General features: G+C 39.1%; 6 protein-coding genes across 6 annotated transcripts; 3 read left to right on the top strand and 3 right to left on the bottom strand.

Annotated features, from left to right (window-relative positions):
- Nucleotides 1–930: 930 nt before the first annotated feature.
- On the bottom strand, nucleotides 931–1,503 carry SS1G_01782 (predicted protein; the record flags this gene model as incomplete). Its single annotated transcript, XM_001597538.1, has 2 exons — nucleotides 931–1,306; nucleotides 1,430–1,503. The coding sequence occupies 2 exons, from the start codon at nucleotides 1,501–1,503 to the stop codon at nucleotides 931–933; spliced, it is 450 nt and encodes a 149-aa protein (XP_001597588.1).
- Nucleotides 1,504–2,063: 560 nt separating this feature from the next.
- Nucleotides 2,064–4,027, bottom strand: SS1G_01781 (hypothetical protein; the record flags this gene model as incomplete). The annotated part of the gene is made up of 3 exons (XM_001597537.1): nucleotides 2,064–2,119; nucleotides 2,357–3,280; nucleotides 3,553–4,027. 3 exons carry the CDS (start codon nucleotides 4,025–4,027, stop codon nucleotides 2,064–2,066), a joined length of 1,455 nt encoding a protein of 484 aa, XP_001597587.1.
- A 723-nt stretch (nucleotides 4,028–4,750) lies between these two features.
- Nucleotides 4,751–6,588, top strand: SS1G_01780 (hypothetical protein; the record flags this gene model as incomplete). The annotated part of the gene is made up of 3 exons (XM_001597536.1): nucleotides 4,751–5,528; nucleotides 5,574–6,468; nucleotides 6,519–6,588. 3 exons carry the CDS (start codon nucleotides 4,751–4,753, stop codon nucleotides 6,586–6,588), a joined length of 1,743 nt encoding a protein of 580 aa, XP_001597586.1.
- Nucleotides 6,589–7,388: 800 nt separating this feature from the next.
- Nucleotides 7,389–7,786, top strand: SS1G_01779 (hypothetical protein; the record flags this gene model as incomplete). Its single annotated transcript, XM_001597535.1, has 3 exons — nucleotides 7,389–7,407; nucleotides 7,465–7,567; nucleotides 7,624–7,786. The coding sequence occupies 3 exons, from the start codon at nucleotides 7,389–7,391 to the stop codon at nucleotides 7,784–7,786; spliced, it is 285 nt and encodes a 94-aa protein (XP_001597585.1).
- Nucleotides 7,787–8,498: 712 nt separating this feature from the next.
- SS1G_01778 (hypothetical protein) lies at nucleotides 8,499–9,372 on the top strand (the record flags this gene model as incomplete). The annotated part of the gene is made up of 3 exons (XM_001597534.1): nucleotides 8,499–8,641; nucleotides 8,729–9,022; nucleotides 9,111–9,372. 3 exons carry the CDS (start codon nucleotides 8,499–8,501, stop codon nucleotides 9,370–9,372), a joined length of 699 nt encoding a protein of 232 aa, XP_001597584.1.
- A 1,050-nt stretch (nucleotides 9,373–10,422) lies between these two features.
- On the bottom strand, nucleotides 10,423–11,856 carry SS1G_01777 (hypothetical protein; the record flags this gene model as incomplete). The annotated part of the gene is made up of 1 exon (XM_001597533.1): nucleotides 10,423–11,856. The coding sequence occupies one exon, from the start codon at nucleotides 11,854–11,856 to the stop codon at nucleotides 10,423–10,425; it is 1,434 nt and encodes a 477-aa protein (XP_001597583.1).
- Between the last annotated feature and the right edge of the window lie 1,834 nt (nucleotides 11,857–13,690).

Raw genomic sequence — 13,690 nt, 5'->3', positions numbered from 1 at the left:
GATATGACTCTTTAGAAATTCATCATGATAGGTGATCAAATGATTTGGATGAGGAAGAAGATTTAAATAATCTTTTATGATCGGGGGGTGGCGCGACGTGTCACTAGCTATAGTATGTACCTAGGCATAGCTTTTAGGTTAACGTGGTTTATCAGTATGTGCACCATATCAGCATGTGCACCACTTTTACCTCAATTATTATCTTTCCACTTCAATATGCGATTTATCAACAATGTATAATGCAATCGAATAATGAAGAAGCTCAAATACTCTTAGCTATCGAAGCTATTCGAAAAGATAAAAAATTAAGCATTCGGAAGATTGCAAAGCTATATAATATATCGTATACAACACTTATCCGCAGAATGAATGGTTTAATCCTGTTACGTGACGGTTGTTATCCCACTAGTGGCTCACGTGCACTAGCCCTGTATATAAAGACCTTCTTACTTAGAATCTTCTTAGTTCTTTAGTTTTAGATTCTAAGTAATTGAATTGACTCCGTTTACGACTTTTCCGTCACAAATCCCTTATACAGAATTTCGATCAAAAAGCCATAATTTGACTGATTTGGAAGAGGAAGTATTTATTCAATATATACTTGATATAAATAAGAGAGGGTTTAGTCCTCGAATAAATGATATGGAAGATATAGCGAATTATATACTCGAAACGTATGTTACGTCGGACAGTAATATAGGTCACGTTCTTGATCATATGATCAAGAAACCGACAAATCGAGATCGGTTTTGCGGTGATCGAATTGTCGGGTTTGTAGCCATCGGTTTTTAACGAGGCACGAAGGTCTATATAATCAAGATGGATTTCCTTTGTATAGAGCTTCGTGCTCAAGATCAATCATTTAGTATACTCTACTATTAGTTACGAATTGCATCATTGTCATTATTTAAGTCCTTGCTTAACACCTAGTTATAAACCACCTCGAGAGCCTAGAGCATTTTCACGTGATCTATACGGCAAACCTCGTAACACCATCTCGAAGGTGCTAGCCGGCTGAAAGTCCCCCTCGATCTTCCCACACATCTTCTCCTTCGCGTGCAATATTTCAATAGCTCTATTTTTCAAGTTTTCCAAGTAATAATGTGCAGTACCATATCTAGAGCGCATTGCAATCTCCAACCAAAAACAGAGGGTCTGCCCCACAAATAGATCTTGATGCTCCCGTGCTATCATTCTCTCTATCAATTCTTGTGATATTCCGAAACGTCTCATTGCTTCCGCTGATTGATGGAGAGATTCTTGTATAGGGGCTGGCTCGAAGTTGTTGAGCTCGGTCATGGCGTAGCTACAAGTAATTATTTGGGTTAGCTCGTTCAAGTAATTGAGTAGAAGAATAGCTTTTTGTGATATAAGTAATAATGGTGTAATGAAACATTCAGGTAAGAAGATAAACTCGAGAATTACTTACTTTTTGAGGGAATGAGGATTCGAATCTGGGTCTGGTCGTGTAGTCCATTTCATGAAGATCTCTTCAGCTTTCATTCTTGTGTATCCTAGAAACTCAAGGAGTGTTACACTTTCGAGATTCTCTGGAAGCTCAAAGTCCCTGATGCTTGATTGGTCTTTATATTGGACTTGGACAGACGCTCCCGATGCGGAATTTGAGGATGTAGTGATATCACCACTGGCTTTTGGCCCTAGAAATCACAATCCCAGTAACTGGAATGTAGAACGATAGCTGGGGGATATTTCCAGAAAATAATTAGATCTCTTACTCAATAGTCCGGTTGAAACTTTTATTTTGCCATTACTATTAACAGAAGCCCTTATAATGTGTTCTTCCTCTAGGACTTTAAATTCTTCGGGATTAAGTCTACTGTGAGAAGAAGACATTTTCAGATTCATGAAAGAGACTGTTGTGGATATTTTTCTTCGTCCGTGGAATGTAGGTGTAAAGTCTTTGAAGTTATATTGCAGGAGAGAATGCGAGTATTTATAGCCGTAACCTTGGGTCCGAAGCTCTCTAGATGTGTTGTTAAAACTTATTTTGCTGTGTGTGAATCAGATTGTAGGGATATTGAGTGAATTATATCTATAATAATTTACAGATGAGGTGCTAACATCAGTCCGGTGTGCTCCTTCCCAATCAACTCAAACACTAAATCCTAATTAGCGCCGTCTCGGTTAGTTTACGGCGGCATTTGAATTTGCTAGCCTTCCCCCAATAAAATATTAACAAAATACTAACATCTTACTACGATCTAGCATCATTCTAATTCTAATTCAACTTTCAACCCAACTAACACTTCTCAATATCTCTTACCCCGTATCATAGCATCCATCTAAAGTTTACTATCTCTCGCATTTCCATTTCCATCCCCATCCTCCAACTCACAAATAAGAACTCCCTCCCTGACATCTAACCCCACCTCCCATTCCTCCTCCTCTTCCTCATCCCCAAGAACCCACGTGACAATCCCCCCTTTTTTACTACGAATCTCAACTTCCATTTTCATCTGTCTAATCACACAAATGGCTTGTCCGGCTAATATTTTATCACCTATTTCTACATAGATTTCAATGAGTTTACCTGGAAAAGGAGCGATTATATGATTTTGATTTGAAAGATTGCCAAGACGATGACTTTTTGAGGATTGTTGGGAGGAAGACGAGGTGGAGGAGGTAAGCGAGAGAGTGTAAGGCGTTGGTTTTGAGGATGAGGTACTGGATGAGCGGGAAGTAAAGAGGATGTTGGCTTTGAGTAAAGAGGGAAAATTGTTGGTCAGAATTCGGGTTATTTGGAGATGATATGGTGTATGTGACGTATTCCCAGAGCCATCTTTCGAATTTTCTGGAGTGAGAGAAATATCCCATGCATCTCTCGGACGAAAGAGAACATTTGATGATAGAGGCAGAGCCGGTGCCTGACTTGAAGATATCGATGATACCTTATTCTTCAAGTTATCGCCCATCTTCCTTGATGACTCAAGCAGCACTGGTAGATTCTTCTCCAGCCATCTCGTGTCGCATTTCTGTCTCCTAAAATCGTCACTAGCCATAATAGCCCTTAACAGATTCAAATTCGTTTCAATACCAATGATTGATGTATCATCCAACGCACGTTTAGCTTTCGCAATAACATCTAGCCAGGTTGGTGCGGCGATAATGAGTTTTGCTAGTAAGCTATCAAAATCTGTGCCGATGATGGCGAAAGTTGATGGATGCAGATGAGTATCTACTCGAATACCATTTCCGGATGGAAAATGAAATGATGAGATTTTTCCCGGACTGATAGAGAAATTCTGCGAGGGTGACTCGGCTGTGATGCGAAGTTGGAGTGAGTGTATTTCCGGTGGTGTAGAGGGGCTAATTGGGAGATATCGCGGAAGGAGGGATTGAAGGGAATGACCTTGAGCGAGGAGAAGTTGAATTTTGACGAGGTCGATGCCAAGAGCTAAGGACTCGGTAATGGTATGTTCAACTTGTAGACGCGGGTTGATCTCCAAGAAGTAGAATTCCGAGGATGATTGCCGGACCAGAAATTCAAAGGTTCCAAGTGAGTAGTAACTGACCTTTAAAAATGATAAATACTTAAATCCCTAGTCTGATTTGAACCATTCAAGTATCTCACCTGTTTAGCCATCCTCAATGCTGCTTCAACCACCCGTGCTATTGAATCTCTATCCGCCGCCGCACTTGGCGCAAACTCCACAACCTTTTGAAATCGTCTCTGAATACTGCATTCTCTCTCCCAAAGATGTCTAACACCTCCCTTTCCATCCCCAATAATCTGTACTTCCACATGTCTATACTCATCAATCGCAGCTTTTTCCGCAAAAACTTTCTTGCTTGGACTTTCTCTCAATGCTGCTTTGAGCATATCCTCCAACTCGGCTTCTTGGATCACAATCCTGATCCCACGACCGCCACCTCCATCTACCGCTTTGATAATAATAGGGTAACCAACCGAAGATGCAAAATGTTGAAGCTGAGAAATATCATTCGTAGGAGTTTGGAGAGCAGGGAGAGTAGGAACGTGACATTCATCTGCAAGTTGTCTTGCCATTAATTTATCACCTGTTCTCTCTAAAATTTCAGGCCCAGGTCCAATGACAATCGCATTAGCCTCTTTCCACATTCTCTCCGCAAATTCGGGTGATTCGGAGAGGAATCCGTAGCCGGGATGAATAGTGTCGATATCATGTTTTTGGACAATGGATATTAGAGCTGAGATATCCAGATATGATGATGGAGAGGGAAGTTTGATGGAATGAGTTAAGTGTAGAGTATGAGAGGAGTCATTTTCGGTGTAAAGAGAGTAGGTTTCTATGTCTAGTTCTCGGGCTGTGGATATTATACGCGTTGCTATTTCTCCCCTTTTGAAAGTAAGCTTGGGAAGAGATGGACGTGGTAAAAGAGAAGCTAATACTGAGTACGCACCTATTTGCTATAAGAAGACGCTTGATTGGCCTGTAGGGTGGTTGTGACATTTTATACTTATTGTATGGTATTTATCAAAAAGTAAGTTAAGATATACTTTATTCGAATACCTATACAGACATACTACATTGGCTCGCAATCTCATGTCATTAGGAAGCTTCTTGCAATGTTTGAAATGTGGTAGAGCTCCGAGACTTGATCAAGCTACCCCACAAAACGTGGGGTAGGGTGAGCCGAGGTCCAAACCCTGAAGATCTTGTTGGAGCTCTATCTCCACTCCTTTCAAAAGTTTGAACAGACAATTGAGTCTTGAAGATGATATTCGAAAACCAAGTAAACTTCATTCATCATGGCAAATGACAGTGAAGAAAGAAGCTGTTTAAAAACTGCTTCAGATCGAATATCCCAAGTCGCCGGTCACATTTCCAATACATCGCCAAAACGTCGAGGTCCTAAAACAAAAAACGACCTCCCAGCCGATTATTCAGATATTCTCGGAACAATCTCCTCACTACAACAAATAGCCAATACACCTGATCTCACCAATAAAGGTTATATTCGTCAAAAGCAAGCCGGGAAACTCTGGGTCCGGGAACGTGTTCTTCAACTACTTGATAAAGATAGTTTTCGAGAAGTAGGTTCTGTTTCTGGAACTGTTCTATGGAAGAAATTAGATGCAAATGAAGGAAAAGCAAAGAAAGAGGAGCCCGTATCCTATATACCGAGTAATAATGTGCAAGGTTTTGGAATGTTGAGGGGAAGGAAAGTACTATTTACAGCAGATGATTTTAGTATCCGCGCTGGTCATGCGGATGGTGCGTTGATGGAAAAGACGATTTATATGGAGAAGTTAGCTGTTGCATTGAGGCTACCAATCATCAAATTGGTAGATGGTTCTTCAGGAGGGGGTTCGGTTACGACTATTCGCAAAGATGGGTATTCATACATACCGCCTATGCCATCTTTTAATCATGTGGTTCAGCAGTTGAATATGGGAATTCCAAACCTAGGAGCTGTGTTAGGACCAGCTATAGGACTTGGAGCTGCTAGAGTTGTTTCGTGTCACTTTTCGGTTATGGCTGCGGATGTTGGAGCATTGTTTAATGCTGGACCGAAGGTTGTTGCTGGTGAGTTAATTGTATCTGGGAGAAAACGATGCTAAGTAATAATAGGGGCAACATTTGAGGAAGGACTTACATTTACGGAGCTCGGTGGACCCAGTATGCACTGTACAAATGGCACAATTGATAACATGGCAGCAAATGAGCAAAAATGTTTTGAACAATTGCGCACTATTTTGAGTTATTTGCCAAACTCTGGGGCTTCTCTACCACCTACTGTAAGCACTGAAGATCCGGCCGACCGACTTTGTGGAGAGCTACGGACAATTATTCCACGGCGAAAGGCAAGAATGTACGATCCTCGAAAGATCATAACGACTGTAGTTGACAAAGAAAGTTGGTTCGAAATTGGAGCACTTTGGGGAACCACTGCAATTGTTGGACTTGCCAGACTTTCTGGTCGGCCTATTGGAATTATATCATTAAATTCTGAGGTAAATGCCGGAGCACTTGATGCTGCTGGAAGCCAAAAGATCACACGACATCTAAAATTCTGCGATATTTTTAATATTCCTATATTGCAATTTGTGGACATCCCAGGTTATGCAATTGGAACGATAGCAGAAAGAACAGCGACCATGAGACATGGTGTAGCACTTGGGACGACATATTATTCTACGACGACGCCGGTTTTCAGCGTTGTGACGAGAAAAGCATATGGTGTAGCTGGTGGGATAATGCTTGATTGTAGAGATCCTCGTTTTCGCGTGGCGTGGCCAAGTGGGGAATGGGGAAGTCTTCCATTAGATGGAGGTATTGAAGTTGGACATGCTGCAGAGTTGAAAGCAGCGGAAGCCAATGGAAATCGGGAGGAAAGATATAAAGAGTTGGAAGAAGAATATACTCGATTGATGAATCCAGTCAGAACAGCAAATGCGTTTGGGGTTGAAGAGATCATAGATCCTGCTGTTACAAGACAGGTTGTTTGTGAATGGTTGAAGCATGTGTAAGTGATACCATCTTCTGGCATTCGTGGTGTTAGCTAATGCGAGAAAGATATGAGGAATTGCTGCCCATCAGACTTTTAGATCGAGCAAACGGAAAGATTCATCCAATCTTCTACTAAGAGGAAAAGTTGACTCCATTGACAAGCCAGATTTTCTGCCCTGTCAATAAATCTGAGTACTAGCCCGGGTCAGGATGATTTATGAACCTTCTAGACCTCAATACAGGACAATCGGAAATTTAGGGTCTCATGATTGGTTGTGCAGAGCGAAATACATGTACAGGAAAATATGGGAGCACGTGCGATGATCTTTGCCCCTGCATCGAATATTCTTCATGACGGGGCGCAGACATACGGAGTACATAAGTGGCTTGTCCTGTTGGAACAACCAACATTTCTCACGAACAAATACAATCAAATCTGACTCATGGTATGAAACATCCCCACACAAATTGCGAGGTAGAAATGGCACACGTCTTATCTCATATATCATAACGAATCACTTTGTATCAAGCACGAAGCAGATCAAACGCAAAATATCAAGGCACACGCAATATCGCATAAGATAATTTTGGTTTTGCGTCTAAAAAGTAATTATGAAAACAGGGGAAATATAATTAACACTCGAGTATTAAAAGAAAATCACTTACTCTGTACCTGATTCCTGATATTGGGTCGTTCACTGACTAACATACGTCACTGACATTTCTAAGCGAGCGAGGCAATTCCAAGATCCATTCTCCAGCTTTCCCATCTTTTTAAATGTAAATGCGTAACCTTACCCCTCTTCCAAGACATTTTACTTCAAACATCCAACATCCATCTACCTTGGAGTCTTTGGGATAATACACTCTATTATTGAGAATATCTTTAATTGCTGGCAGTCGAATCGGAATTATTCATATCATAAATACGCAAATATGGGTGTAGCTTCATTGAGTAAGTTTGCGCACTTCCTATCCAACAATGCTGAATGAACACTGACAGACTGATAAGTTCTTTTGATCTTCATCACTATCTTAGCACCACCCATTGGTGTTTTCGCAGTTGCAGGATGCGGACCCGATCTTTTAATTAATATCTGTTTAACGCTACTTGGGTACATATCCTCTCTCCTCCCTTTCGTCGGGAAACTACATATTAACACACGAACAGGTACATACCAGGACATATCCATGCATTCTACATCGAATACGTCTACTATGAACGACGGGAAGCAGGCAGAGAAGGTAGATTCCAAGCTGCTCGAGCACCGGGGATCTATTCCGATAGAGTACAAGGTGGAGGTTACGGTACGATCGTTGAACCTGCGAATTAGCTGGGTCATGTCTGAGTTTCTCTTGTTTTGTAGTCCATGAAACGACGGTATAAATCGGTCGGGAGTTCGAGATGGAGGATTGAAATGATATGATCTTTCGCTATATGGAATACTTGGGTAATAATAGTGGGAAAACAATGGAGTAGGAATCAGAAGATCTGTTGGGAGAGGATCAGAAGAGATTTGGTTAAAATGACGAATAATTCTATGGGATACCAGTTTGATTTTTGAGAGCTATGGAAAGGATGGGCTGGGTTGGCGATACCAATTTGTGTTCCTTTTCCTGTGGTTTATGGAGCGATACATAAATTTCCCGACAAGAGATACTTTATATACAAATTTTTCTTCATATATCTTCAGCTTCACTTCCTATCTGACATGTCTAATTCTAACATGTCTATCATACAAATAACATATCTCCATCAATCCCAATTGCACCGCCACATCCTGTGATTCCAAGCTTCAGCCACGTCTTACCCCACAATACGCTAATTTAGATCAATCATGAAGCTTTCAGATTGAGACGTGTTAAATCCGAAAGTCCAGATTGTGATAATATCTCCAGTTATCAATTCGTCTCCAATTGACGGAAATTTGACCATAATAAGCAGGACTTTAACGACAACAACAACAGTGCATGAGTTAAGAGACCGGGTCGCATATACAATACCTTCCAATTGGACGCAAAGCAAGTAGAACAAAAGGAACAATCATGCATTCCTCGGTGGTGCGCATTCAAAATGTCTTTGGATTTTTCACAACAGTGGCATTTGTCGTCGCGGCTTTGATCGCATGTACAGATCTCATTTCACCAAGGACACCTAGCGCTAGAGTTGATGTTAAGGATATTCAAGTGTATGTCTTCCGTTTACAAATTCCTTTCATCCTTTCACATTCCCTTCTAGATACCCATCCAACTCCGACTAACACTCTCGCCCCCAGTGTAAAAGGACGTCCACACTATTACTCTACAAAAAAAGAAGAATACGCACATATTCGTTTCTCCCTTGACGCAGATTTCTCCTCCCTCTTCAATTGGAATACCAAACAATTATTCGTCTACGTATCCGCATCATGGCCTTCCAATTCTTCAGAACCGACAATTTTAGATAATGAGGCTGTTATTTGGGATACAATTATTACGAATCCGAGCGCAGATCATTTGCAGAATATTGGGCCGGCTGCAATGAAGAAATTGGTTAAGAGTTCTAAAGGAAAGAGTATTGATCCTTCGAGGTTGGTTTCTCCATTTTGTCACTCTTTCTTCCTTTGTTATCTCCCAAGACTGTTCATAGGTATAATATACTAACTTACAATCCCTCAGAGGTATCCTCAAACTAAAAAATCAAAAAGCTAAATACCAAATCACCCAACCGAGTGGGAAACTCGCATCAACACAAGGAGTAGTGTTGAAAGTTCATTATAATGTGCAGCCATGGGTTGGAGCACTCACTTGGACTCCACAGGTAGAGTTTTTGAAATGGAAGATGGTTAAGGGAGGTGTGAGTAAGGTATTTGGATTACCCGCGCTGAAGGAAAAGAAAAAGGCTACGGAGGAGACAACTAAGAAAGCTGAGAGGGTTTAGGTGTTCGGAGTACAGGGATGTGGATAGATAATGGTTGGTTTGGGTGGTTATAAGTGATATCTTTGAGGGGTGGGATTTACACATCACATCATTATGGAATTGGACTGCAAGAATGCATATTCAAATATACGACTTACCATGTTGGGTTTCAGGAATGATATCATATCCTAAAGTCACTCTACTGATTTCTAATTTTCTGTTGGGCAATAACAAGCACTTATTACCTACCCCTTTCTCAACGGAGAATATCCATCCCTCAAAAATTAATCCTATAAAAAAAGACACAATGAATCTCCTCCAAGAAGTAACCGTCCTTTCAATCAGTAATGTGATTGTTTATATAAATATTCTCTTCTATGAAATAAAAGATTAAGATGTAAAGGTGCTTGAAATTTGAATCGGAGTTTGGTATTTAGAAGAAGAAGAGGGGGGAGAGAGAAGAGGAAGAGGGGGGAGAGAGAAGAGGAAGAGGAAGGAGATCAATGAATGAGTGAGTTTGTTTTTATATTTATAGTTTAAAAAGAATGAAAGGAATCTTATTTTATAAACTTAATTCTTTTTGAAAGTTAATAGAAAGGAGTTGGGGTTGAGGTTGAGGTTAAGATGGTAGAAATAAAAAGTATTATGGTGTAACGATACTGTACTGGAGGCAGCGGCTGCCTAAGGTTTCGTCTGGTTGGTAGTTATGGGTTAAGGCTTTATCACCGGTATTCACTTGGAAGTGAAGTCGTTACTAGATCAAGTAGAATGTAGGTAAACTAGTTGATAACTAAGTTGAGTACGAAGCTCTTAAACTATGAAACTATTCTGACTATATAATGAACAATAAAGGGAGCCTCCAGGAGCTTTGAGGGCTTCTAGGGCTCCTTATCACGTGATTCATTCCTATCCCAGGACACTAATCCTAATGGTGAATCGTGACATATAGTTTAATGATTTAACGTGGTTTATCAGCGAGCGGGCCATATCACCGAGCGGGCCACTTTTACCTCAATTTATCATTTCAAACCCATATTATTTAACAACAATTAAATCAATTGATTGAAACTATCAAGAATCTAATAATCTAGGATCTATTATACTATTCTGACAAGTTCTTGAATTATGACCAGTCTTTCCACACTTACTACAGCATCGACTAGTAGATGATTCCCTATTAAAATTTCCCTCATTTTGATGCTCGTCGTGTTGAATCTGATTATCAACCTTTTGTTGTGATAATATATCTTCAGCTTCTTGTCTAGTAAGTACTCCTCCATTACGTAGTTGAATTTTTTTAGCGCGTCGATGTTTACTTAATACTTTATTTGCTTTTCGAAGCATACGATTCTCAGTATTCAAAAGTGTAACTTCATGTGCTAATCTCTCTGTACCTTTAACTAAAGCTTGTACAGTCTCAAATATAGGTGTAGGAGAGCTTGATTGATGATGAGTTATTCGAGCTTTTACTAGAGTTGATTGTAAGAGAGCCTCAGTTGGATTATGAGGGGTTTGAGAGATCCAGGAGTTGGTAAGTTCCAAGGAGGTAGATGGAGGGGTAGAAGTACGAATCCTAATATCTAGTTTTGAAAGTATAGATTGAGGATCGAATGGTATTAGACCTGCTCCTCGAAAACCAGCTTTCATATTCTGAATAGTAAATGATTGTTGATATGCAGCTTTGAAAGCTATAAAGAATTCAACTTTAGTGATATGATTGATATGTGCCTTGATAAATTCCTCAATTTGAGAACTATATGAACGTTTAAGTACACCGAAACATCCAACATCAAGTGGTTGAGTTAAATGACTTGAATGTGGTGGTAATTTGAGGCATATAATATCATTTGATTTGCAATATGATTGAAAAGGTATTGATTCGTGGCTTTCGTGCCTATTCAATACTAGCATTCGATATTTGCCCTTTCTTTGACGAATAGTATGTTTATCGAAATGCTTTAACCATTCTAGGCCTGTCTCATTATTCGTCCATCCATTGGAAGTAGGTTTAATAGCCCAATCCGCAGGAAAATCGGTTTCGGTATACCAATTGGAAAGATGAACTTGTCCTTGAACTACCAGAAATGGAGGTATAGTTTCACCCTCTCCATTGCCACATATAATTGCTGTAGCCCACTCTCGATTGCCTGGTTGTATTGCCTTGCTTCTGCCACTTCGTTCAACACTAGTTACAACCATTCCGGGGCATATTATACCCATCATAAAGCCTGTTTCGTCGAAGTTGTAGAAATCGCAATCCTGAATCCCATATTTCGCCTGCATATTCGATATCAATTGAAACCACTCTTCAATAAGCTCTGGATCTTCGCAAAGAGCTCTTTGAAAGTTATAAATACGATTAAAACATGTCTTTAATTCTGAACGTCGTTTTACAAAGCGATGAGCCCAGAGCTTTTCAACCTTCTTCGCACCCAGTGTTTCGAGCATATAATTCGCCATATCTTCCACACTATTTAATTTAGAGGCAAATCCTCTATCATCCATATCAATAATGTATTAAATAAGCATTTCCTCTTCTAATTCAGTCAAATTATGACTTTTTGGTCGACTTTCAGCCATATTACTACGACCTTGAATTCTGTCGAATAATGTAGATCGAGGCACACTATAGTAATTAGCAGCCTTTCGAATCGTCAATCTTTTGTTCAATTCGATAGCCTCAATGGCCAGGATTATTCGTGCTTCTTTTGAATGAATTTCCATTAATAACTATTGAATAAACGCGTATTGAAGTGAGAGAGTAAAGGATATTGGAAAAGTGTCCGACCCACTGATATGTCCGACCCACTGATAAACCACGTTAACGTGGTTTATCAACGAGTCGCCACTATCAGCGAGTCGCCACTTTTTCAATATCTTTTATCATTCAATATCAAGACGCGATATTTCAACGAATTATTATGGAAATACAATCAAAAGAGGCCAGAATAATCTTAGTTATTGAAGCTATTCAAAAATCAAAAAATCTTACAGTTGGAAAGGCTGCGAAAATCTACAAAGTCTCTCGAACTACATTACGAGATAGAATGAGCGGTCGAATTCACAAAATGGAAACTCGAGCAAGTAATCTTAATTTGATTGAAAAAGAAAAAGAGATACTTATTTAGTATATTATCGATATAGATGAAAAAGGATTTGCATCTAAATTAAATTATGTAGAAGATATAGCGAATTATATTCTCGAATCAAGAGATGCGAAGAGAATTGGAAAGCTTGTTGAAACTGAGTTGTTTGGAAGTAGTAGTATTATTAGATGTAGGTTAAACTAAGGATCTAAGTTACAGTAATGGTAGAATTGAAGATATTCCCAATTATGGTCCGTGCACCATAATGGTCATATGACCTCAATTCTAGGCCCATAATGACCTTAATTTCAACAAAGCTTTAGGTTTATCGATTTGTAAAGTGTTATACAAAATTAAAGATGTGTTTTAGTTATATTTATGATTTCCAAAGAGCTTTTTATAAAGATCTCAAATTTATTGAAGAATGATTTGGATTAATATTAAATATACAGGCGAAATATAGTATTCAAGATTGCGATTTCTACAACTTCGATGAAATCAGTTTTATAATAGGTATAATATACTCTGAAATGATTGTAATTAGTTCTGAAAGAAATAATAGAAGCAAGACAATACAATCAGACAATCGAGAATGGGCTATGGCAATTATATATAGTAATAGAGAGGGTGAAACTATACTTTCATTTCTGATAGTTTAAGAACAAGTTTGTCACACTCAAGAATACTGGGTAAAGTATCTTGTATTAGAAAATACTAAGCTAAGGAGAAAAGAAGAAGGAAAACAAGAGTAGAGAGTTTTCCTATGATTAAATACAAACGGGGCATGCCACGTGACCCGGAGGTGTGAGGCGTCACAAAGTTCATCTTTTTAATTGATATACCGAAATCGATTTTCCTATGGATTAAATTATTAAATCTACTTTTAATAAATAAACAAATAATAAAATAAGTATTAAAAGATTGGGTGGAAGAGGCCTCTATATTGACTATATTACTACGTGTGTAGGCATATTAATCTCCTCTTGGTATCCTCAGAGGGGACCAATATGCCTGCTTATGGTTCATCTAATCTAGCCTGTTTAGGTAACCGTATTACTAATCACGACACGTGATTAGTACCGGTAACTTCTATTCCTTTTAACAATAAGTTTAAAATAATTAAAATATTTCGATAAATATATTAATCAACGAAGAAAGAACAAATATTGAATATTAATATTAAATAATATTAAAAGATTGGGTGGAAGAGGCCTCTATATTGACTATATTACTACGTCTGTAGGCATATTAAG

Source organism: Sclerotinia sclerotiorum, genomic scaffold (assembly GCF_000146945.2).
Source record: "Sclerotinia sclerotiorum 1980 UF-70 scaffold_2 genomic scaffold, whole genome shotgun sequence".
Lineage (NCBI taxonomy): Eukaryota > Fungi > Ascomycota > Leotiomycetes > Helotiales > Sclerotiniaceae > Sclerotinia > Sclerotinia sclerotiorum.
The sequence above is the reverse complement of the archived record's forward strand: the minus strand, read 5'-3'. Positions and strand labels throughout refer to the sequence as shown.